Source organism: Ambystoma mexicanum, chromosome 7q, assembly GCF_040938575.1.
Source record: "Ambystoma mexicanum isolate Mex_15411 chromosome 7q, UKY_AmexF1_1, whole genome shotgun sequence".
Taxonomy (NCBI): domain Eukaryota; kingdom Metazoa; phylum Chordata; class Amphibia; order Caudata; family Ambystomatidae; genus Ambystoma; species Ambystoma mexicanum.
The window spans coordinates 975,788,032-975,814,168 of record NC_090941.1 but is presented as its reverse complement, the minus strand read 5'-3'; the positions used below and the strand labels follow the sequence as shown (position 1 = coordinate 975,814,168).

The 26,137-nt window shown below is 45.9% G+C and overlaps 1 protein-coding gene across 2 annotated transcripts in view; it reads left to right on the top strand.

Moving 5' to 3' along the window:
- GDPD5 (glycerophosphodiester phosphodiesterase domain containing 5) overlaps positions 1 to 26,137 on the top strand; it is a 1,185,048-nt gene that overhangs the window by 1,071,378 nt on the left and 87,533 nt on the right. For both annotated transcript variants that reach the window (XM_069640071.1, XM_069640072.1), the window contains 3 exons: positions 13,814 to 13,964; positions 14,688 to 14,909; positions 16,625 to 16,782. In XM_069640071.1, coding sequence (XP_069496172.1) covers positions 13,814 to 13,964; positions 14,688 to 14,909; positions 16,625 to 16,782 — 531 coding nt within the window. The remainder of the gene's footprint in view (positions 1 to 13,813; positions 13,965 to 14,687; positions 14,910 to 16,624; positions 16,783 to 26,137) is intronic.

Below are 26,137 nucleotides of genomic sequence, written 5' to 3'. Positions count from 1 at the left end.
TTTCCTTCTGTCCTGTTCCACTAACTTCCGCAACATTGTCTTCAGTGTCTTGATAAATCTTTCCACAAAGCCATTGGTTTGGGGATGGTACACTGAAGTCCTAAGTGTGGTAATGTATAATAGCTGCTTCACTCCCCCCGTGAGTTTGCTCATAAATGTAGAGCCATGACCCGTTAAGATTTCTTTGGGAAACCCTGCTCTTGAGAAAAAACAAAGTAGGTGTTTCAAGATCTGCTGGGTGGTGTTGGCTCTAACGGGAAAGGCTTTGTGATATCGTGTGGCATAGTCTAATATGACCAGGATGTATTTATTCCCTAACTTTAATGGTTCCATGGGACCTAGGATATCCATCTCAATTTGGGGAAATGGGATTTAAATTATTTTGAGAGGTTGTAATGGCACTGGAGGTGGCATATGGTCACTGGTCTTTTGGTATATGTCACAGGATTATATGAAGGTCTTAATATTGGCATGAATCCCGGGCCAATTAAATGTATTCAAAATTTGAGCCTGTGTCTTGGTTTGACTTAAATGACCGCCCATTAGGTCAGAGTGAGCTATTTCCAGGACCACCTGCTTATGGCTTTTGGGTATAACTAGCTGCGTTCTAGCCAGGCTATCTGGATTGGTATCCCCTCTATACAAGGGATCTTTCCTGTGGTTCTTAAGTATCCCCTTTATGTCTCCCATGAAGTCTGGATGTATCACCCCGGCTAATATATAAATCCCAAATCTCCATGCTAACCCCAACTTGGGAGACAATCTGATGTAAGTATGTGGTGGTGGAATTAAAACTAGGTATGTGGGTATCAATCTTATTTCACCTAGAGGGATGACTTCTTCCCTACTGCTACAAATGTCAAACCCAATAGAGTCTTCTGTGGCTACTCAGGTGTCTGATGCTTTGGGACTCAACTTCTCAAACTTTAGGGTTCCCCAACTTGAATTGTTTAGCTGCATCCCATTTCTGACACAATTTGTGAAGGCATCATGAAGTAGACAACTGAGGAAAGTTTGAGTTTCAAACTTTTATTTAAAATCACAAAAAGGTTGGAATAAGGCATATCTTGCCTTATGCTAAGGTAGGATTTCCCTACCTAACTAAAACTAATGATAGTCTGCGCCAGGAAGCCCAAAGTAAAGGTCTGTCTGTGTCCAAAACCTATACTTTCCCTTATCTATTTGTTCAAACTGTGTAGGGATGTCTGCATCAAATTAAAAAGTGTTCAAACAAAAGTTAAGAGCGTCTTCCAGCTCTTGTTTGGAAAGGTATTCTCCCTTCCTGTGGATTCCAAATAGTTCACTTTTAATGACAAGGAGTTCCTTTGCCCAAGCTTTTAAGTCTCTCACTGGTTTCACAATAACACCATTCCTCAGGACTCTTCCCAGCTTTCAGGCTTTTCAGCTCTTTCATCAAGATCATAAAGTTTAACTCTTTTTAAGTTCACAATGCACAAGCTTCTCTAGATATTCAACCATAAACGTACAGATGAGTCAACTGGCTTCTCTTTAGTGGGGTGTATTTGGTCTAGGTGAAATTGTCGGACCTCACCTGAACGGGCCATTTATATCGCCGCTCTGGATTAATTTGCAGGCCCTTTACAGTTTCACAACGGTCTTGGTACTCAGTATCTCTCTTCCTCCTCCCAGTACCAGAGTGGTGTTTTCGTATGTCTGAGTTAATAAAGTATGAATGCGAGTTCCTATGTGGTCTCTTCCTCGCCTCAGTACCATAATGGTATACATTGGGAGATGGTTTTCTAATACAATAGGGAAGGGATTGGAAATATTCCATAAAAGCATTCTGATGAGCACCTTAACTTTAAGTTGAACATATGGGGAATTCCCCTATTGCAATTGGGCCCGGTGAGGGGTTCGCTTTAAGTTAAAGAAACACTGCCATTCAGAAAACCATCCCGTTAACAGAGTTCTCTTTTTCACGTTCCTCAATAGACTCATATGGGTAGCAGAATTCATAGCCCATGACTAGGCTATTGAGCACAGGATGGGCAAACTCATAGTCTTTCTTTATCCCATGTTTGCTGCATGTAGCCACGAAGTAGAGTGGGGTGCGGCAAAGACAAACAGGTCAGGACATTGGGGGGGTTGTGTTACGGGGGAGCGATGGGGTCATTGAGTGCAGTTGGAAGGTCGGGTGGGTGGGGGGTTTAGTGTGGTCACGGGCATCAGGCAGGCTTGGTCTCAGACTGAGGTGCAGGGAGGTGGACCCCGGATTAGGTGTACAGACTGGGCGCGGGTTGTTGGGGTAACGCTTCAGAGGCATGTGGGGTGAAATCATCCCATTACTAGGTCAGTGGGGCCAGGCAGAAGGGGGATTTGAGGAAAACTGATTTAGTAGGTGGAAGCATGGGACAGGGGTTCAGTGGGGGGATTCTGTGGTGTGTTTTTGAGGGATGGGGATTCGACTGAATCACTGTTGAACCTAATGCATACCTGTTATTCAGTCTGTGTTCCTCTTTGTGCAGCATGCAGTCTTTCCTCAAAGGTGTACATAAACTAATGCTGAAGTTACCTGCTATGCAAATGAGAAAGATGCGCATGCTACCGCTACTTCCCCCACCCATAAAAATGGTTGCAAAAATATTGGCTTGAAAGCGAAAGGTTTTTTTTTTACTCTAGATTTCTATTAGCATTTATGCAAAATCATGACATGGACCTTTGGTACAAATCAATTCAACATCTTGTCTGTCCATATAAACATAACATTTCCCCCTCCCACCACCCCCACCCCTCCCCTTAAGCAATGAACAATAGTGGTTTCTGGTGCATAGGGAATCGGTCCAATTTGGTAAAAAGTTTGCTATCAGTCCACGTCCCCTTCTGGCGACGTTATTACAGTACTGGGATACCTATATGGTAAATCGTCCTACTGTGTCCTGGAGTTTCTTTACAACAAGCTTATTGTGGGCTCCTTCCCTCTCGCTTCCCCTCCCCTCACTCTTCTTTCGTATGGGCGGACTCCCCCTTCTCCCCTCTGCCCTTCCCTTAGTGTTTCCACTGCCATCCTACATGACTGGCGGGAGGTCTCTTTCCCTCAGTGTACTTCCCTTCCCATTACTGTCTCACCCCATCCAAACTGCACGGAAGGTGCCATATTCGTCGTTAACCATGGCCGTCAGTTTATCCATTAGGAACATGTTTTTTTCACTTTTATCAGCCATTCTTCTTTGTTTTGGGTTGTAGGGCTTTTCCACTTCTGTGCCAGGGCTACCCTCCCCGCCCGCAGCATAATCTCCCACATTCTGGGATAGCTATACGTGTCTGAGTCTCTCGGTGGCAGACCAGTAACATTGTCAGCGGGTCTAGTGGGAGTAGTTCCCCTGTGACCATCCACCCCCACAGATTTTCCCAATACTTTTAAATCTGTGGACAGTTCCACCACATGTGTTCCCTCGAGTCCACCCAGCCGCAGCCCTTCAGACATCGCGGAGGAGCCCCCGAGAACATTTTAGATATTTTGAGTGGGTCTCTATGCCATCCCTGGAGTACTTTAAAATGATGTTCCATGTCAGCTGTAAAAAAGGTTCCCATGGAAAGCTATTCTACAAACCTTGTCCCATACCTCCTCTGAGAGAACCTCCCCCGCTAGATCATTGCAGTACTGTTGGAACCCTCTCTCTTGAACTTTGAACCTTGAACTGGCCGAGTCGAGTACTTTCTCAAAAGGGGTTTTTCTCCCCATTTCTGGTTGCATAGGAGGCCCCTCAGCCTAAGGTATTCAAATATTGTGATCATGCCAGGTCCCAGGGCCTCAACCACTTCTTCGTATGATAGGACTTCTCCCCCCTGGAACAGTTGGCCCACACTTTCCATGCCTTTGTCCATCCAGTTCTGCGCATTCCGGAATCCCGTGTTTCCCAATCTGAATATGGGGCCCCATAGCGAGACCATTGGGGAGGGCCATGTTGATAATTGTTCAGTGTGTGCGCCCTCCCTCCACAAAGACCACAATACCCCTAGGGTGGGATGGTCAAGCATTCTGCTCAGAATGACCTTTCGCGGGCCCAGAGAAGGTCCCTCACTTTGAGTGGGTGTGTGTTCATGTCTTCTAAGTAGGTCCAGTACGCACCCTTAACGTCTTTCATGTGTTCCAGGAGGACCAGGAGTTGGGATGCTCTGTGATAATGACAGAAGTCGGGTAATTTTTGTACTGCTTTCTGGAGTTCTTTGAAAATGTGTTCTGGTCGTTTCGTAGGGAGGGCCGTGAACAGGTATATTAGTCTCAGCAAGATATTCATCTTCACCGCCATCATACGGCGTGGCCGTAACAGGACAGAATCATGTTACCATATCGTTTCAGATCTGTCCTGATGTCGGCCAGCATTGGATCATAATTGGCTGTCGCCAGCACAGATAGATTCCTGGTGAGGCCACACCCAGGTATTGGAGTGCAAGTTTTTCAATTCTGACCCCCAGGAAGGTGTCTAGAGGGTCTAAGATCGGGTCCTATGCCCGCAGGATTTTGATTAGTTGATTTTCAACCCTGAAAAGGCCCTGAAGTTGTTGATTAAGGAAGAAGGGGCGGGAGCATCAAATGAGGCTCTACTAGGTAACCCAAGATATCGTCGGCAAACAGGGAGAGTTTGAATTCCATCTGGCCTCTTTGAACCCCCTGTATTGCTTGGTGTGCCCTCACTGCTATAGCTAAGGGTTCCATTGTGAGGGCGTATACCAAGGGTGACGGAGGGCACCCCTGTCTTGTACCCCTGGAAAGTTTAAAGGAGGCTGTGAGCTTTCCATTTACTTGTACTTTCGCTGTGAGAGCTCTGTACAGAGCTCCTAACCATTTTCTCTTATTTTCCCCAGATCCCATTTTCTAAAGGAGAAGCATCATGTACCTCCATTCCACTCTGTCGAAGGTCTTCTCTGAGTCGAGAGTAAGCAGACTAGCATATAGGTTGGACTCCTATGTATGGTGGATCAGGTCTATGGTCTTCCGAATGTTATCTGATCCCTGGCGTCCCCTTATGAAGCCCACTTGGTCCCCGTGGAGCAAGGAGGGCATGATCCCTTCCATCCTTTTACCGAGTACCTTAGCTAGGATCTTAACATCTGTGTTGAGTAAAGATATCGGACGGTAAGAGGAGCATTCAGTCTCGTCTTTTCCCTCCTTCGGTAGCACCACTATGATAGCCCCCATCATTGTCTCGGGCAGGATATCCCCCATGCGTGAGGGCCGCGTCAAACACTTTTGCTAGGTGAGGGTAGAGTGGTATAATTTGTAGAATTTCACTGAAAACCCATCTTCCCCTGGTGTCGTGCCTCCTTTCATATCCTTTATAGTCCGGACAATTTCCTCTTCCATTATTGGGGACTCTGAATTATCTACGATATCTCTTGCAATGCCCGGTAAAGGTATTGTCTTGAGGAAATCTTCAATTTGGGAATCATTGCCCTCAAATTCAGATTCGTATAGCCTTTCATAATACTGTTTAAAGGCTCCACCAATGCTCGGGTGTCATACCTCAACATCCCTTCATCAGATTTCGTGGCTTTGACCATTTTACTTTTCTGGGCTTCCCTCAATGTCCACGCCAGAATTTTGTCAGCTTTATCCCCCTTTTCATAATATTTTTGTTTGAGGAATTGGAGGCTCCTTTCCATCTTATTCAGCAGAAGATCCTTTAGTGTGGTCTTATAGTGGTCTAGTGCCACTGCTTGGTTTAGGGTAATGGACGTGCCTGGTATCCGACCCGGTTGTAGATCTGCAATTTTTTCTCGAAGGGCCTTTTCCTGGTCATCCCTTTGCTTTTTTTTTTTGGGCCCCTACTTTTATCAGGACCCCCCCCCCGTATAGTGGCCTTGAACGCGTCCCATAATATGTCGGCTGACCTCCCCGTTGTCATTCAGATCAAAATATTCCACAATGTTCTCCAGCACCATTTTGGCGGTTACCGTGTCCTTCAATAGGACATTGTTGCGTTTCCACCTCCCCCTACGCTGTTGCCCCCAGCCTCCCATCAGGGTAATTCTCACCAGGTTGTGGTCGAACCAGGGGACTGGGCTACCCTAAGGTCCAACATATGGGCGAGCAGGGTACTATCTACCAGGATGTAGTCAATCCTTGAGAAGGATTCATGAATTTTGGAGAAGGATGTGTATGGGGGGGGGGGGGGTCACCCTTGACCAAGCTCGGGAGTGTATCCCCTAGACCCAGTTTGCAGTTAATTCTGTGGAAAATCTGCGAAGTAGGGTTGTCTGCCGCAGTGGGCGCATCCAGTGTCATTCTCTTCCTCTCTCTCTCTCTCTAGGGGTTTATTACCATGTTAAAGTTCCCTCCTACTATTAGTGTGCCCTCGACAAAAAGTCTTAGTTTGTCCCTTACCTCCTCCCAAAACTGCACCTGACCATCGTTTGGACCATAGATCACTGCCAGGGTTAGCTGGGATCCCTGTAGCCCTTCTTTAATGAACAGGTTAACGCCCCTTAGGTCTTTCATTGCAGCCTCCTTTTTGAAGCCCAGATCGTTGGCCATTATAATCACCCCCCACCCCCCTTTTTTTAGTTTTGTATGAGGCGTGAAATGTCTTCCCAATCCTTTCACCCCGGATACCCGGTTCTTTCCCCCTCGCTCAGTGGGTCTCCTGGAGGAAGAGCAGGTCCAGTTGGGCCCGTCTGTATTCCCTACCAAGTAAGGAACTTTTAGTGGGAGAGTTCAATCCCCTGGCGTTCAGGGAGCCTATTTTGGTTCCTACGTGGGTGTTTGGGAATAAATACAAATGAAAGAAAATTGGGGTATTTGGGGGGACCCCCCAAAAATAATTGTAAAAAAATGTGATGGATTTTTTGTAAAAGAAATCACGAAACAAAACCCGCGAAAAAACATCCCGCGATGAAATGACATGGAACCATTAGCACATACTGGTAATAGTAATATAGGTTTTGGAGTTGTGGTTGTTAAGTAGAAAATGTTAATTAAGCAATAAGCCCAGAGCAGGAGGGGTATTACCACTTCAGGTAATGCCCCAGGGCCCATAGTTCGCTCGGGCCTTAACAAAGTGGTAATGCCCCCACCCCATTGAGAGGGGCTTATTGCTATTAGTACCCCGGCCCATAAAACCGGGGTACTGAAAGCATTTTTTTTTCTGTTCTGAAAAGCTCCGATCAGTGAAAAGGCCCCTCATGGATCTCATTCATGGATAGTTGAAAGGCATTCCAAACTTGAACCATACATGCTTCCCACCCTGTCCATGCCCCTAGAACTGCAATGCAACCATCCCCTGGAGAACTCGCTCTGTCCTGTGCTAGGCATATAGCCGGCACTGTCGTACATGGCAAAGGCACGTCGCCCTTGCACAGTCCGGCACACTGGGCCTGTTGAGTACCCTGGGATTTTACTCTTTACTCTTTCACACTGCACATGTATCCCAATAATGCAGAGAACACAGCCTCCGAAGCCCTGCTCGGTGTGAAGGCACAGTGCACAGGCACTTTAGTCTTGCAGTCTACTGAAGTATCCCAGTCCAATGCACAGGCACACTAGTCTACCACAGTACAGAAGTATCCCAGTCCAATGCACAGGCACACTAGTCTACCACAGTACAGGAGAATCCCAGTCCAATGCACAGGCTCACTAGTCTACCACAGTACAGAAGAATCCCAGTCCAATGCACAGGCACACTAGTCTACCACAGTACAGAAGAATCCCAGTCCAATGCACAGGCACACTAGTCTACCACAGTACAGAAGAATCCCAGTCCAATGCACAGGCACACTAGTCTACCACAGTACAGAAGAATCTCAGTCCAATGCACAGGCACACTAGTCTACCACAGTACAGAAGAATCCCAGTCCAATGCACAGGCACACTAGTCTACCACAGTACAGAAGAATCCCAGTCCAATGCACAGGCACACTAGTCTACCACAGTACAGAAGAATCCCAGTCCAATGCACAGGCACACTAGTCTACCACAGTACAGAAGTATCCCAGTCCAATGCACAGGCACACTAGCCTACCACAGTACAGAAGTATCCCAGTCCAATGAACAGGCACACTAGCCTACCACAGTACAGAAGAATCCCAGTAGAACGCACTGCACCGCTCCCCAGTCTTGCACAGTGCAGAACTATCCCAGTGAAGTGCAGTAATCTTGATAATACACACTGTACTATGTGAGGAACTCATGGTGGCAACAAGTAAGACAGACACAAGTGATCACAGTTCAAGGGTGTTTATTGAACAATAAATGCTGTATGCAGGTTGGAAAAACTCCTAATCTAAACCTATATCTAAGATGGGAGCAAGTGTCGACCATCAAATGAACAATGAGGAAGTCCTAGTGGCGTTGTCAAAATTAAAAGGGCCTATACTAAGAAACCTATTGCCAAACCTCACAACTAATACAAAAAGGGGTGTGGGATAGTTCTCAAAAAAAGAAAGAAATGTTCTCAAATAATATGTTAGGATGCGGTAGCCTCGGTCTCACTTCCCCACCTTTTTGACACGGGGTAAGATGGGAGCTTGGAGTGCAGTACAGTCTCGGGCTTCTCCAGCACGAGACGATTGTTATAATGGCAGCTGTCAGGATACACTCTCAAGCTTTCAGCTATCAGGGCTGTCGATGGGCAAGTCTCGTTTCACTTGAAAGTCTCTTGCCTTCGATGACCTGATGTGTTCAAATAACAAACCAAATACACAGTGTCTTTTCCATGGGCTTTGGGTGATGACTTTCACCCCGGTATTCCCCTCTTCTGGGCGCAAATCCCTAGAAAGTTCATTAAATTATATCAAGACTCCGGATAACTATGTTTTCTTGCTTTTGATGGCCTCTACGGTTCCAAAATAAAGTTCCTTTAACAAATTAAAGTTTGTTTCCAATGTTCACTGGGTGTTGGGTTCATCCCTGGGTCCTCCTCTTCTGGGTGCTGACCCTTCTTACATATCTCATTTGCCAAATTATATGACCATTCTTTTCTCAATGACTTTTTGGGTGATAGCTGCACCCCTGGATCTCCCTCGGCCGGGCTCGGACCCCTCTTATCTGTCAGTACTTGGGTGATGGTTTCACCCCTGGATCCCCCTCTTCCTGACGTTGATCCCACTTTCACAAATCTTAATGCCTTTTTAAACAGTTCCAATAGACTTCCCTCCGCTGGGTTCAATCCTGTTAACACACTGTTTCTTGGGACTTTAGACTTGCCCCCTTTTCATCAGCATCCCTCCGTCGGGTTCACTCTTGCCAACTTCACATTTGCCTGCATTCTTGGGATTCACTTCCCTTTCTTTCACTTAGTTTGTAGATCAAAGTCTTTCGATTGTATAGGGATTTTACAGACCTCCTGTATTACCACTTTGACCTCTTTCTGCGACTCTCCTACGGCTTTCTGGTACCCGTAGTTTCACTCAGATGGGGATCGAGCAGAGTCTCTTGAATTAGCACCCACGTGGTACCGGTTTCCCTCTGCAGCTGGTCTCCCCTTAACACTTTTTACAGTTCTTTACACAGTTTAATAATTATCTTGGTTCAAACTTGCCACTTTGAGCTTCTCATTCAACACAGCCCGGTTTTTATTGTTTCTCCCCTCGACTCACCTGCTGTGATGAACTGCTTGGCTTTTGGCTTTCCTGTAGTCAAGGCCGGTACCATGGGCGCAGGAGCTTCCCTCGGTCCTGCTTATCGGCATAAGCTTGCCCCGTGTAACATTGACATCTGCTACAAGACACTTGTGCTATTGTTCGCGGCCTTAGGCTCTCTTCCACAAAGGTTCTGCGGGTTTGATATGAAAAGGGCAAGGTCGCTTCTTTCCTTGCCACCTTCTCAATTCCTGCCGCCTTTCTCCTTCTCTTGAACTGCTGCACCTGCTTTGTCATCTTGTCGTGCTGTCTGCCGTGCTCAGTTTGCTCGTACTGTGCTCTCTGGCTCCACCTTTTATCCCTGTGGGGCAGGGAAAGGGCCGTTGGGCGTGTGTGATTCTGATCAATTGCATGACTTTGCCTGACACTTGTATTGGGACATGTCAGGTCAATGGCTCTGCTGTTTGTCCGTTGTCCTTTGTGTTGTGCGAAAGTGTTTGTGGTAGAAAGGGAGGGGGACAGTGGTTTGAATTGTCCCATGAAAGAGGATGGGGAAAAGGTGTGAAAGGAAGGGGGATACTGCGTCTCACCCATCAGTGACCCACTCCGTGAGAACCCCCCATCCAGTTGATCCTCCCTAACTGGTCCACCCCCAGGAACTGGATCCAATAGCGATGGCTGTGTCCTGGCCACCTGGATGACAGATCCCTGGGGACTAGCTAGAGACACACCTTCAGGTTTCTCACATGATTCCCTATTGTGCACTGGCATCCAAGATCAGCATAGTGCTGTGAAATTGCAGCTCTAAAAAGTGCCTGTGCCCATACTACAGTGACCCCAGACCCCACCAGACCTGAAAAGTGTCCCGGCAACTTGAGCACCCTGGCCTTGCAGAGCACACTGGCAGCCTAGTGCTGCAAAGTGCAGCGAGACCATATTCTCTGGCTGACCACAGGCAGCCCACCGCTGTGCAGTGCACAGACGCTCCAGATTTATTATTATTAGGTTATTCATTAAGCACTGACGTAGCTTCGGGAATTAACTGAGCGCTTTACAATCATATGGGAAAGAACAAGGCTAGCGAGCAGAGACACGGGGTAGTGGGGCTCGAACAGGGGAGGGAGGGCAAGAGTCAGCAATGGATCTACAAGAAACTGGAGAGAAAACGGTGGTGATCCCATCACCCAATCTCGGGTCTGGTGGGGAGTGGACAGTGTATGTTCCTAGGTGTTAGGGAGGAGCCATTCCTTGAAGAGGAGAGTCTTGAGCTGGACTGTAGAACTGGGGAGGCGAGTCTGATGTTATGTGGAAGAGGTTCCAGAATTGTCTTGGGGGTGTAGACCGAGAAGGCCTGTCTTCTGTATTTTATTTTACCTGCACCGGAGGTCTTCAAGTCTGCACATGTCCTTACTTCTGGTGGATCATAGGCTGAAGAAGCTGACTTTCTCAGTGAGGTAGCTTGGGGACTTCAGGGTGACAGCTTGCAGATGGTGTGGCAGGATTTGAAGATAAAACGGGCTTGCAGCGCGAGCCACTGCAGTTCGTGAGGGTTGGGTCATATGTTCGAGTTTGAAGAGTCCTTTGATGAGTCTTGCTGCAGCATGTAGGACCCATCTCAGGGGTGCCAATGTGGTTGCTGAAAGGCCTTCCAGAAGAGCATTGCCACCATCCAGGTGGAAGAGGACCAAGGCTTGCGCAGCGCATTGTTTTCTGAGATTAAGGTCTTGATTTCCACATGCAGCCAACCTTTTCACACTCTAGTAATGTGCACATACTCAAGAAAGCCCTGGACAACCCCAGCACTGCTCAGTCTAGTGCAGTGCTCGTCACAGCGCACGCACCCCTGTTTTAAAGAGTATATAGTAACCTAGGTCGGCCAGCCCTGCACAGGCACCCAGCACAGAAGAGGCCGCACACAATGTAATGTTAGCCCATTTTTTCAGAGTCCAGGGGCAGTCTAGTGTAAGGCACATCATTTTGTCACAGTTCAGAAGCACAGTATCCCTGCACAGTCCAACATTACTCTAGTCCAGTGCAGTCCTCCAGCAAAGCATTGCACAGACACTTCTTCTTGTGTAGGATGGTTCTATGTCATTTCATCACCCATTTCTTTTTTGCTACATTTATTCCCGCCGATTATTTTCCCCAAAAATGGAAAGATTTTTATGTTTTTGGTGGGGGGGGGTCTTACCCCCCAATCCTCCGATTCCCAGCTATTTAAAATCTAGGACCACACCCCTATATATCCCTTTATCCCCCCCCCCCAACCCCCATATTTTCCAATGAGTATTTGGTGCAATAAAACAGGTGGCAATGAATAAATGTCGTACCGTGCAGCACATAAGCCACGAGTGATTTAAGGGAGATAGGCAATCGAGGAGGGGTTCTGAGTTTTTCTGGGAGTGGCCTAAAGGAGGCACAGGTGAAAGGCAAGGGCACCTGCCCAAAACAAATAAACCATACATAACATGGAAAGTGGGCTGCCTAGGATAGTGGTAGGTGGTGTTGTTTGCATCTAGTCTGAGTAGTGTAAATAAAACACCCTCTGGTTCAGTTTCCAACTAAACTGATGTCTGTAAATAAATCCCTTTCAGGCTCGGGATATATGCAATTCAATTGGTGAGTAAATTATCTTCATTCTGTAAATAAATGATCCAGCCGCAGTGTGCTTAATAGCTGCTGTCTAATGTGCTGATTTAGGGTTTCAGCTACCCTGCTGTCTGTCTTGAGATAGTCATCGCTACTAACCCCCTGCAAGAAAGGGCTAATGGTATACAAATATTCTGCGTAGCGGTGCCAGTCTTCTCATACTAAAGGCAGTGCCGCTTTAAATATGCTTTTGCTGTCCAAAAGACAGAGCTCAAGTTATTATCTTATCCCTGACATCTTCAGCCAACCATGAAATCACCCAGGAGAGCTTCTGTGTGACAGAGGAGGAGGACACGGAGCACCAATGCAAACTGCTTGATGCTTTGCATAAAATCAAGGAGCATTTTGGGAATGTAAGAACGAACCAATGTGTTATGTGTGACAGTAATTCAAGTTTGCAACCTTTCTGTGCACATACATGAAATATGCAGAAAGGCCAGTGTGCACTATGTTAACACCCTACAAGTAAAGTTCAGTAAACTGTGAGTCATATAAACAAATGTTGAAGTTATTCTTTGGGAGTCAGGTACTGGCTGTCCCGCTTTAGCAGGCAGAAAACGTCCCTGCACAATTTCTTTCATGGAATTCCTACCACACGAACGGCTTCTAATGGGGGTCTGAGGGTGCCCTGGCAGCATCCTGGCTCAAGGAGAGTTTTTGGAGAATGCCAGGGCTGTGCTCTGGCCAACCTAAAGCCACGTGGGCACTCATTCCTGGGTTGCCCACATGGACCTCCGGACACTGTCCTGGCACAGGCAAGCCACTTCATCCCCAAATAGAGAAGGCACACATTGGATTCTTGGTTTTGTACAGTATTAAGGCATACCAGCTCAGCTCAATCACCCCACTCCATCATATTCTAAATATTGTGCAAGGGCTACTAGAGTACCTGGGGTATAAGGACGATTGGGTGGGGAAGGGGCAGCTAAAGGGAAAGGAACTTGTGAAGGAACTTAGTGAAGTTCTGCAGGGCTGTCACCTTTTTAACTCTGAAATGTTAACAGCTTGTTCTTTGTTCACAAAAGAAAATCATGATTTGGATCTGGCAGCAGTGGAGAAGAATTAGCTGTCTTATGCGTTACTTATGCCCAATACTATTCTGCCATTTTATAGAATGCACCTTATCTAGTACATTTTAAGGATATTGTATTTCCTTGTGAATGTGTCAGGCATTACCGATGCATGAAGGAATGCTATTCTACCATGCTGCCCACAAGAAAAGCTCAAACAATATTGAACCCCCAAAGCCCCATGCTCTGCACAGGCAAACCTTGTAATTCCTAAAACATCATGAAAGAGCTGAGGGACATACAATTCATCACAGTTGCCACCTTCCACTCGAAGACCCTCCTATAAGAGGTATAACTAGCCCCCAAACCAATGGCTTCCAGGGGAAGCCCCATGGACTTTTATAAGACAGCCAGTAGGAACAACTGCTGGAATCTGCCAAAAGAAGCAATCAAGTTATACAGTGAACACACTACAAATAACATGTTTTAATGGTTGTCGGACAAGCCGTTTCATCCTTTTGGTGAAGTGTGTTAGATCGGTTCCATTGTGGTTGCAAAATAGAAAGAAGTCTGTCACAATACTTGTAGACCAATTGGGCATGTTGTGTTTTTTTCAGTTATGATGGCGTGCCATTTCTAATGCACGACAGAACACTAAAGCGGACCACCAACGTCGACAACGTATTCCCGGAGCTGGCCCTTGAGCACCCCTCCATGATCAACTGGACCGAGCTGGAGAGGCTGAACGCTGGCAAATGGTTCTTGAAAGTATGCCTCCACAATTCGCTGCACATGTTGGCTGTGGTAGAACGTTCTGGAAGCATGTGTCCGCAATTCGCTGCACATACCGTCTGTGGTAGAACACTACTGATTTTCCCTGGGCGTCCAAATCATGGCTTGGAGAGGTCTCAAGCCATGTAGAAGCATGTGGCTTTAGCATACTGTGTAGTCTTGACAGTCTAAATTGAACATGGAATACTGCTGCAACCTTTTGTAACACCCATAATATGTTTACCCCTCTTGAAGATGCAGGTCATTTCTATTTTACGATTATTAGAATTTTAATTCACAAGAAACAAGAGATCTCATTAAACATGTTAGAGTAAATGTAATGTATAGAGGGGATATGCCGGCACTGTCAAATTCTAGTGCCTTTGTTAGTTTTGTACAATGATGATTTCATGGTACTTTTCTGGCAAGTTTGTGAGAGCTTTGTCAATTTTGTTACTGCCATAAAATAACGTTTTTCATGCAATTAAATGTAATGCGGATTTGTAGCATACAAGATTTTGTTTACTGTTTGAAAGACTCCATTTTGTCCCAAATTAGTAATTAACCAAGTCCCATTTTCATTGTAAGTTACCACACATTTTCTCTAGCTATTCCTGGTGGAGTTGACTTTTCACATCTCTAACGTAAATCAATGAGTCGAACTTACTCAAGGTCTCAATTTATTGTGCCAACCATACAACTCTGGCTTACTTGTTTCAGAGTAACCCCTTTTGGACAACCAATTCCTTCTCTGAGGCGGCTCGTTTCGAAGCTGGGAACCAGTCTATCTGCAGGCTGAGCGAGCTGCTGCAGATGGCAAGGGACAATAACACGGCGGTGCTCGTGAACCTTCCCGTCCCACCAGCAGAACACCCCTATCGAGGCAGTTACCTTAATATCACCCTGCAGACTATCCTGACGTCACGGATTCCACAACGGCTTGTGAGTTGTTTACGCATTTACTTTGTCATTACAGCTCTTTGCTATTGAGGCAAGGAGGGTAACCTATGTAAATGTATCGATGAGTGTCGATTCACTATGGGGATATATTACAACAAGGGGTTCTGAGTGAAATTGTATGTTAGAAAACAAAGCTCGAATAGTCCTTTGATGTCAAGGAGGAATACACCCCATTGTTGAAAGCTACCCATCTGCAATTGTATGCTGTGTCTGGATCCCCCTTGATTCCTTGTCTATGCCCTGCATTGTTCGCATGGAGCAGCTTTGAAAGGGGAGGCAGGGTCACTTAGGTACAGCATAAACACAGTGACCCCTGCAAGGAACAGGAAGTGTATCTGTTGTACCCCTGCCTACCCTGCCCCCTTCTCTCACATATTTGGATGATCGTGAAGGCAGAGAAACCACCAGGAGTATAATCTGCATGTGACAAGCCCCCTGGCAGGCAGTGAGGGGGGGGACGTGAGTTATAACAAATCTCACAAGGGGCCAGATGACCAGACTGCAAAGCCTTCAATTGATTTTGTTATTTTCTATTTATTATTAATTTAATGCTCGTGAATACTGTAACAAATGTGCCTAATCAGAAACATTACCAACCAATCAATGACCGGTGCACAGAATTAAGCATTGCATTGGTGCTCTCAGAAGAAACACATGATTGGTTTTCGTATCAATCTGAGTCTAACCCTTTGCAAGAAGGATGGACATTTTGAATGACAGAACGGTGTGTATCCGCATTAAAGGAAGCTATTTAAAATAAGGAATTTCATTGCACTGACAATGTGAATTGGCTCTTTAAAATTCGACAGTGTTAATTTCTCATGTTTACTTCCACGATGGCTTTCAAAAACATGACGAACAGTGGCAGGTACTTTGTCCCATAAATAATGACAAAATGTGTGAAAAGTTTGAGAGAGTCTTGTACACTGAAGGCTGAAGTGATTCGTCCACTTTCCGCTTCTGTAAATCCTTCTTTGGAACTCCCTTTAAGGGTAAACCTTAGGTTCAATTGATCACACACATGCACAAGCACCCGATAGTTTGGATAATTCTTTAGAAAATTCAGTGCATCACTAAATTCTGACCCCCTCTTCTCTTCCCCCAACCATTAAACCCATTCCAGCAGGTTCAGCTACTCCAACTATGTGCACCACTCTAATGTATAGGTTATGATATATGAGATGATAAGTCATTTATAACGCTCCTCTACACAAATGTTTCTAGGTGGTTATTGTGTCTTCTTCTTTATGCCACCTGGACTCACATTCCTGATTCTGCAAGACTGCATCCTTTTGATTCGTGCCAGGGAAGCCAAAACAGCCTCCAATAATTCCCTGCATGGGTTTACCACCAAAATGCAGCGGTCCACAATGGCTTCACTCTTCTTAGCCCCCAGGAACAGTAGGAGTATAAACCTAATATGCAATAACATAATATCAAAAAGAAAATAATTGGCTAACCCCACCATCAAGCTGTCAATCAACCTAGATCCATTGGTACAAGATTGCAACTATATAATGTAGTAACATTGAGGGTACATAGTTTTAAATATGTTAAGACAAATTGATCTTCCTACATACAATACATTTACATGGAGTTGTGCTAAACACCATCATAATGTGGCATCCAGCCATATTTGAGGCGAAGGGGACCATCACTGAAGCACCTTATAAGTCTGTGTCTTTTTTTGTACGCAGGTGATATGGCTCTCCGACTCTCAAAGACAGTGGGTGAGGCAGGTTGCGCCAGGTTTCCAGCAGGCATCTGGGGTGAAGACGGATATCAAGCATTTGAGAGACCGGGGAATCACAAAACTAAACTTGAGATACACGCAAGCCACACATGAAGACATCAGGTACAGCCGCACTCTTAACGCGATCGTGGTCCGCCATGGTTTTATCTAAAGCAAAATGCTTTCATGGTAATATCTATATTTCCGAAATGAAAATATGTACGTCCTGCTTAACAATGTCTATTCCGTCTGTGCTCCTTTACTCAACAGGGTCTATTTCAGCATGTTTGTTTTTGCAGCTCGCCAACCACAATGTGTAAAATGCTACCAACACGCTATAAAGTCTTGTTCAAGAACAGGGAAGAGTTGAGAGGTGGTGAGAAGCATTAAATTATGCTAAAGACCAAACTAAATGGGCCAACTGGAACAACATTCAAATCCCACCCACCACACCCTGCTCGATGGCACAAATGAGTTGGTGGTCATAGCAGTTTTCCTCCGGAACCAGGCACCAATCCAAGGAGATCCTCAGCCATGCCCCGCATCTCATGCTCTCAGCTATGGGAATCTTACTCCTTGCATGCTTCAACCCTTGGATAGAGGATAACAATTGTAATGGTGATGTACAATTATTGGACAGCATGGGATTGCTGGGATTACAGCAACTCGCATACTTCTCCAATCAACAAGTTTGTCCATACAATAGATTAGATACTGGCGGTGCGTGAACATTATGGAGTCACAACGCCTCTCTCGAACCGTAGTTATTGTTGATTCAGAAGATAGCAGCCACAGTATGCATACTGCTTCAGCGTGCACCAGGAGTGTGGGAGGCAGAGGAGTAATAGAGATAAAGGAGGGAAACCAATACAAAATCAATCGCAGTTCTTGGATCATTCAGATCAGTTTGTGCAAGAGGAGGTGAACAGGGGAAGAGCAGAGGCGCAAGAATGCTTAGATTCCATGTGCAAAAGCTAATCAACAAAACAGTGTGGTAACCTGAGAAGAGGGCAAAGGGGAAGTAGTCTTCATCGATATCCTAGAACGGAAGAGGAAATTACTCGATGAGTTGCAGAGTCTCATAACAAATCAGAAGATGCTTGAGAGTGGGGCAGTTAGGGCTTACAACTGTAGTAAATAATACATTCCCTGAAATAGAATAATCCTATTTTTGTCATACTATTAAAGGATCTGGCCGAGGTGGTATTTTGCAGGATATATTTCCTGGACTTATTTGAATAACAATCACAAAGCTCAATAGAAACCTAGAAACTTCACCCATCCCTTCCAAAACGCACCCCCACCATATGCACGGCTCCTTTGCATCATTTGCTCCGATGAGACTAGGTAGTGCACGGTAGCCTCCCAGCTGGACTGTGACCCCTTCAGCACTTAACACATTCCTCAACACACTACTACCTGCTAAATGCACCCCGCCTGCAGAGCAGAGCCCCAAGCCCCTTTAAACATGACCTAGTTACACCGCTTTTCAAGAAGCCAACTGATGGCCACAAGGACTCACAAGTTTACCAAACAACCACAACCCTCCCTTTGCTGAAGAAGATATTGGAATGGGAAGTGACACACCAGCTCCAGGAGTAGCCATCATGATGATCCATCCCATGATGCACCATGTGGCCTCAAGACTGAGAGAGGAACCGAGTCAGGCCTGACAGGCATTCATGAGTACCTCCTTAACTCACTGGGCTAGAATCAATTACCAGTCCTCTTCCTGTAGACAATAGTCGGTGTGTAAGATCCGATCAACCACCAACTACTATTTGTGATGGTGTTCGAATGGATCAGAGCCTTCTGCATGCCTTTTTAGCCACTTCATGATCCTGAAGCGGCGCAATCACGTCAATTCCTTTTGAAAGTGTTGGAGGATGACATTCAGATTTGGCACAGACTTGAAGGAAGAACCATCAACCAGCCTAAAATCGCACTGTCTCTCGACTACATATATTTTGCGCTGAAGGAATGTTTGCTGTCCATAAACAGGCTAAAGGCTGCCGTTCAATTGTTTGGAAGCCCCACTAAGGATCCCCTGCATATACCTGGATCCTGTCCCTGCAGATACTTTCACCCCTACAAATAGGTTAAAAAGTCTCCGATTCATTCATTAGTGTGATCTGCCGAGGTGTGTCCTCATAAGTTTGCAATCTGAACTATTGTGTGAAACCCATCTACTTCCGCAAAGGGACTAGTACGGCTCAGCTTTGTCCAAGCAAAAGAGAAATCTGAACATTTGACAAATTAAAAAATGGACCATGACACATCTGAAAATAGTCACTTTTTAGACTATTAGTGGGGTGAAGGGTCTGCTTGAAAGACTTGCCCGCTAGGTCAAGAGCCAGCCCTGATTTCAAAGTATTTCCCTCAGAATAGGCACTTACATCCTCTCCAGAACTTCACCCCAACATTCAAGGTTCTAATGATAAGAACTGCTTCTTATTCTGAGCACTGGTAGATTATTCAGACATATCCAACATACCTACTTTGGAATAAGGGTTACAAAATTCTACTGGAAAACCCTAGATTTGATTTATTTTCCGTTTTCCGATTTATAATGTCCACACTGCAAACTCAATTGCTTGTAGGCGCAGAAACCTAAACAATGCCACAACACCAAATGGATATTTAAATGGGTGACAGGCATGAATTAAAGAGCAGCATTTTCAATGCTCTTCAAAATAATGTCTTAAATACCCCTAATATTAGATGTTAAGGCATTCCAGAAGTAGGGGCTTGAACAGGAAATCTTCTCCCTCCACAAATGGAGCACCCAAACCCAGGAACTGGCAATGCCTGGTGAGATGATTGAACAGTTTGCTGAGGAACATGAGATGATCATGCATTTCAAATATGAGGATATTTCCGGAACACATTTTAAAGTCAAACACAGAATCTTAAAGAAAATCTGATCTTGCACCTGTTCAGTGGCGGGAGCGTCATTTATTTCAGACATGGTCGTTGCAGCGAAGCCCGAATAGCAGCCGTCCAGCTGCATTTTGGACACTTTGCAACTGCTAAACCTGGTGGGTCAGAAGATTCACTAAAATTAATTGCATAGTCCAGTTTGGAACATATCATTGCTCCCATCAATGCCTGGTTGAAATCCTTTGTAGCGAATGGAAGGATCTGTTACACCTGGAGGATCCTAAAGAATGCACTCCACTTAAGAGCCTTTATCTGTGACCTAAGGCTGAGCTAGCTTCCCAAAAGACTTTTTTACCATGGTGGCATAGGTAGTGGTCATGCCAGACAGTATATGGAGAGGGCCTAGCAAGATCATCTTTGGCGTATTAAGCTTTAGAATATTACAATTCATCCAACCTTCAATATTTCCCATATAGGTAATAACCTGAGGAAGTGTTTCCTCGTGTCCGCTGACACGCATATACACTTTCATGTCATCAGTATGCGAGTGGAAAAGGAGCCCTGTATCTTTAATGAGGAAGAGGAGAGGTCAAATACAATCATTCAATAGAAATGTTGGGTGTGGGCAGTGGGACCCCTGGGGAACGCCACACTGCAATCTCACAGGGCTAGAGCTAAAATGTCCTACCCATACCCTCCACGCTCTGTTCAGAAATTATGGAAACCAGCACAGTGCCGCGTCCACAGTCCTACAGAAGGCGGGCCGGACAGCAAAATGTCATGATTTACTCCATCATAGACTTAAGACAGATGCAGTATTACTAACAATGAAAAATGGTTGTGGACTGCATCCCTCAGAACATCAGTCCACACCGTTAATAATGCAGTCTATGTGCCATGACTCCAGCAAAAGCCAGACATACAAACATCTAGGACTTCCTTCCATGCAATAAAAAGTGAAGTTATAACTTTCTCCATCATTTTTTAAAGCCAGGGCAGACCTGCAATAATTTTATTATTATTCAGGACTATATCTTCTAAATAGGGTTTCTTCAACATAGGGACCCGAATAGAAGAACATTTTAAACAAATTGCTAAATTGAGTGATTAATGGATCGATTCTTCCGGTGTGCTTATTAGCAGATAGTTCAACGAGAGGACATTGAAATCGGCAGGTAGGACATTAAGTAGGAAGTAGTGGAAGAATATCTAGAGACGTGACCCTGCAAAATCAAATCTTTGAGTGAAATGCCGGAATATCCTATACTTCTGAAGTGTTCATAGTAAAACCAGACTGAATGGTTTTAATTTGATCAATTAAAAAAAGTTATCAAAAGCTATATATTCTACTTTAGACTGTTCCAGCACTATTATTGCATGAGGAAGTTAAAAAAGACTGACCAGTTGGGAACAGCTCTCTCATTTCAGTTGGAGATTACACTAATTTAGAAAATAGTGCAGCTTTTTTTTGCTTCACAAATTCTCTTTTTATATTATTTTAAGATGAGTTTAAATTCAAAAGGTCAGTTGATCCACCCTCCTCACCTCTTGCTGGTGGGGGTGCATTACTGTGTCAGGTAATGCCCCAGTGCCCATTGTTACAGGCCCAAGCAAACCAAGAGCCTTAACGAAGGTCCTGGGGCATTACCTAACGCAATAATGCCCCCCCGGCAAGTGGCTTATTGGTGTTAGTACCCAGCCCGTTAGACCAGGGTACCAATAGTGTCTTATTTTAGTTAGGAAATGGCAGTGTTTCGCAACTGAAAAAAAGAAGAAATAAAAGATGGCTGCTGTGGAACGGGGTGAAGGGACTATACGCAATTCATTTTTCCTTCCCATTGCGGCCATGCAAAAAGGAAAAAAATAGGAAACAAAGAAGATGGCCACCATGAAAAGGCGTGAAAGGGCGACAGGTAGTCCCTTCTCCCTTTCCATGGCAGCCATTGAATTGTGAGTATAAGCAACAACAAAAAATAAAGTTTGCTACGCATAACTGAGGCTGTCTCTGAAAATAGGGATAAGAGATAACCTTAGAATGGCCCCCTGTCCTTTTTACAATAGAAAAATATACCGCGTCCAGGCCGAAAGTATTTCTGTTAACCTAGAGACCTTTCACGTCCGCCACTCTTCTACAGGACACTAGGCCCAGCTTCCCTGACAGCTGCTGGTCTGATGAGTCTATATTCTTCAACCAGCTCACAAATAGCCGCAACACCATATTGAAGTCCCACAGAGGAGCGTATTTAGGCATTGGGGGCTTGCAACTCTTTAACCTTCACAGCAATCTCACTACTGCTGAGTGTTTCCCTACTGGGGCTCCATCCTTGTGACCCGCTGACACTGCAGACCTGTACACCTCTATCATCCTAAACGCCCTGCCTTCCTCTGCTAGGGAGGACAGAAAATAAATTCAGAACTTGCACTAGAGGGGCTGAAACAGGATGAATACTGCATTGGCTGCACCATAGGCGCTATCTCCCCAGGCTGCGTCATAGCTCCTGAGGGTAGAGGGGGCCCAAGACTGCTTAATTCTGCAGCCGGTCCCAAAATGCCTGGCAGACTCCATCTGCTCACAACACCCTGAATGCTAGCTACTGTAGTTGCCCCCTCATCATCTGAGGATAATTCCCTGATGGATCGGCCAGGTGATCTTGTCTGAAAATCAGAATTGGAAACCATGCTTGCCATTTCCAGTTCGGGGCTAACATGATGACCTCCGCCATCCCTCGCTGGATCTTCGCCAGAGTTCTGGCCAGCATCATGAAGGGGAGAAAGACATAGTGTATCGCGCCTCACCACGATTATAGAAAAGCTTATGCCCCTTGCGCTTCTAGGTCCAGCCTCCAGCTGAAGAACCTGCTTAACTGTCTGTTCAAACTGGACGCAAACAGGTTGGTGTCTAGAGGCCCCCAGAGGGCTGCTATCTGGGGAAACCCTTCTGTGTGCAGCATCCAGTCTCTGGAGTCATGCATGTAGTGGGAGTTCCAATCTGTCACTACTTTCTAGACACCTGGAAGGTATTCCACTGTCACCGAGATCTTCCGGTCGTGGCAGTAGTGCCAGAAATCCTTTGTCATTTCTACTAGCATCCTTGACCGGTACCTCCTTGGTGATTTATGAAGCGTACTGCTGAAATGTTGTCCATCCTGAGGAGAATGCAACACTCTACTCTGTCTTTCACGAATGCTTTTATCGCAAATTCGCAATTCCAGGCAGTTGATGTGGAGAGACAGCTCCTCCTGTGACCACGTGCTGCCCGTCTCTAGGTGGCTGCATCTCACTCCCCAGCCTGCCCTGCTCGCGTCAGACTCTGAATATTTCTAGTTGGTGGTATCCGGGCCCTCTCACGGGTGCCGAATCTTCAGCCTCTGTAGAGCTCTGAAGTGTAACAGGCCAGGAAATATCACTTGAATTGAGGCTGCTAAGGGACGAACAATCTTCGCTAGGGTTCGTAAGGATATCACAGTCTTCACAAGCGCTGCTCTCAACTCCTTCATCGCTCTCATCTGGCAAGCTGGAAGTTTCAGGGTCACTTTCGTGGAATCCACGATGAACCCCAGAATCTCCATGCGCCGCCTGGAAATGAGTTGAGAAAACCTAGAGACGTCAGGAGTTTTCCCACTGCATCTGCTCGATGAGTGCTTGCCTGTCGTCCACTAGCATGAGACTGTCATCCAGGTAAATTATCATACGAATCTCTCTCTCCCTCAAGGCCGCTGCCACTGGTCTCATGATCTTTGTGAATTCCCATGGCGCTGAAGCGAGACTGAATGGTAGGCATCTGAACTGCCACACTTACTGGTTCCACTGGAAGCTCAAAAATCTGCAGTGCTCCCTGGCCACCGGGATCGTTCGATAAGTGTCCTTAAGATCCAGTCTCAATTGCCAATCTCCTTTCTGGAGAATGTCCCTGAGGAAGTGCACTCCCTCCATCTTCAAGTGTCTGTAAACCAGCCACCCATTGAGCTCCTTCAGGTTGATAACTGGTCTCACCTTCTCTTTTCTTTGTACCAGAAACATGCTGCTTATGAATACTTCCACTATGCTGTCTCTGTGCTCTATCGCGCTCTTGCTCGCCAGCTGACACAGCTCCTTCTCTAGGAGTTCACATTCCCTTTGCGCTTACACTAACTGTCACGGCATACCCCACTGAACCGGCTCCGCTGTACATTCCAGCCAGAACCCACTACCACTTGCTGCAGCCATGCATTGCTGGAAAGCTGCCAAAACTCAAAGCATAAGTGTCCTGCCTCCTACAAGATGATAGTGTATCATATTCCTCACCTGGTTTGGCTACGTGTTACCAATAGGTGCCTCGCCCTCTGCGTCCTCTGTGGCCTTGTACCGAGAAAAAGGCATCTTGCTAGCTAGATTCCCAATAGACTGATCTTGGTCTATTGGGAGTTATTAATAAATAACTGTCCACATGGCACTAAGTTATTAGGTTCTTTTTATTAAGTTCACACCAGTAACGACCCCCAGCACCTCACAGAATATAAAACACCATAAACTGAGACTCCACATTACACATGAGTAATTAGGAACACTGTGACACGTGGAATGCACTCTGCAACTATGATGATAGAGAGAGCTTAAACCAAGCCTCTCTAACAGATTCCCAATAGACCGATCTCGGGCTTTGAGGCCTCTCTGCGAGTGGAAGTGACCGGACGCACAACCTCTACTGTGGCCGTTCCCTGCAAAAACTCGCAGGGAAAAAAAATTTAATAGAGGACTGCGCCTCCTCGAGGGCTCTGTGCGTGCCTACGAATCTCCCCATTTTTTTTTTTGCAAAAGCCTCACCGATCAGCAGGCTTTGGGCGGCCTCACCTGCCTCGTAAGAGCCTAGATATCCGAGTTTGTATGTATGTATGTATTTTATTTTATATAGCGCCGGTAGCCCGTGGGCATCAGGGCGCTTGCCCTTACAGAACAGTGACAACAAGACAAACATAAAGTGACAAACACTGCGGTCTATTAAGGACCCCGAAACATTGCTTTCCCCAGGCTCTTCATCTGAAGAGGTATGTCTTCAGGTGCTTCCTGAAAGTAAGGTGGTTAGCCTCTGCTCTCAGCACTTCTGGCAGGCTGTTCCATAATATGGGGGCCATCACCACAAAAGATCTGCCCAAACCAGATTTCAACTTAAAGTTAGGGACTGACAGCAGACATTTACCCTCCGAGCGTAGACTTCTCCTCGGTATGTAGGGCACTAGGCTCTTTTTCAAATATACCGGCGCTGAGCCGTAGAAGCACTTGTGCACCAAGCAGAGGGCCTTAAACTTGATACGCTCTTCAACCCTGAGCCAGTGTAATGATAGTCTAGCTGCTGTGGTGTGATCTTTCTTCTTTAAGTTCTTGACAAGCCTGACCGCATTATTCTGAATCACTTGGCAGCTAGATAAGTCCTTAGAAGAGGCCCCCAGCAACAGGGCGTTACCATAATCAAGCCGTGATAGAATAATGGCTCTCGCTATCATGGCCATATTACCTTCATTAAGAAACGGCTTAATAGCTTTCATTAATCTCAGGTAATACGCTGTGTTCTTTTGTAGGTAGCTGGTCTGGGCATGGGAGTCAACCGCAGAGTTGACCATCATACCCAGAGTTTTCACTGTAGGCACCACCTGAATGATGGCATTTTTGATTAGAAAAGAATTGTACTCAGGCCCCAAATTTGCCAGCTGGCGGCTGGAACCGAACATCATCAATTCGGTTTTAGAGTCATTTAGGCACATCCAGTTTGCCTGCATCCAGTCGTCTATTGTCATGTAAATCCTGGCGATCAGTTCGCTGTCCATAGCGTAGTGTCTGCCCCCCAATTCCAATATGAGTTGGGTGTCGTCCGCGTAATTCGTGAACGACACACCTGCTTCCCCTAATAAGCTACACAAAGTGAGCATGTATATGTTAAATAGTTTGGAGTCAAAATTTAATAGCAGGCCTCTCCTTCTCTCGGATGACAGGGCACAGTTTGCGTTCGCTAAAAGGCACCGCACTCTTTGAGCCCAGCTTGCTAATGTCCCGTAATCCAACGGCTCTCCGGTGTCCCTGTCCCTGTCCCTTTCAGCCGGATCCATGATCTTTGCTTTTGGCCCCACCAAATCTTGAACCTTTTCTTTATATCCCTACCAGGTCCAGTCCATACCCCTTCTGTGGTCTCTGGAGGCCTTATATATGAAGATAATTATCTTTGGGTCAACCTCTGGGGTTTCTGCCACCTTTCCCTGTAGGTCTCGGCGGGGCACACTTATCGCATACTCAGCTTTGCTTCTTTCTTGATTGGTTTACGTAATCTTTGGGTCATGTATTCTGCTACTCTCGACGAAGGCAACCAGTCATTCGACCTGGGGTGAACTATGGACTCTGGGTGGAACATGTCTGGCAGTTCCTCTTTGGGCACTTCTAGGTGCTTCTCTTTACACTTACATTTCCCACTCTTTGACCTCTGTGAGGATCTTGAGTTTGACACATTGACTCTGGTGAGGAGTCACCATCTGCTATATTTTGCGCCCCTGGGGAAGAGGGTAGGAGGCTCTGCATGGTTGATTGCTTCATAAAAAGCCTCTTTAAGCTTTTCGAATGCATCGACAGCCTC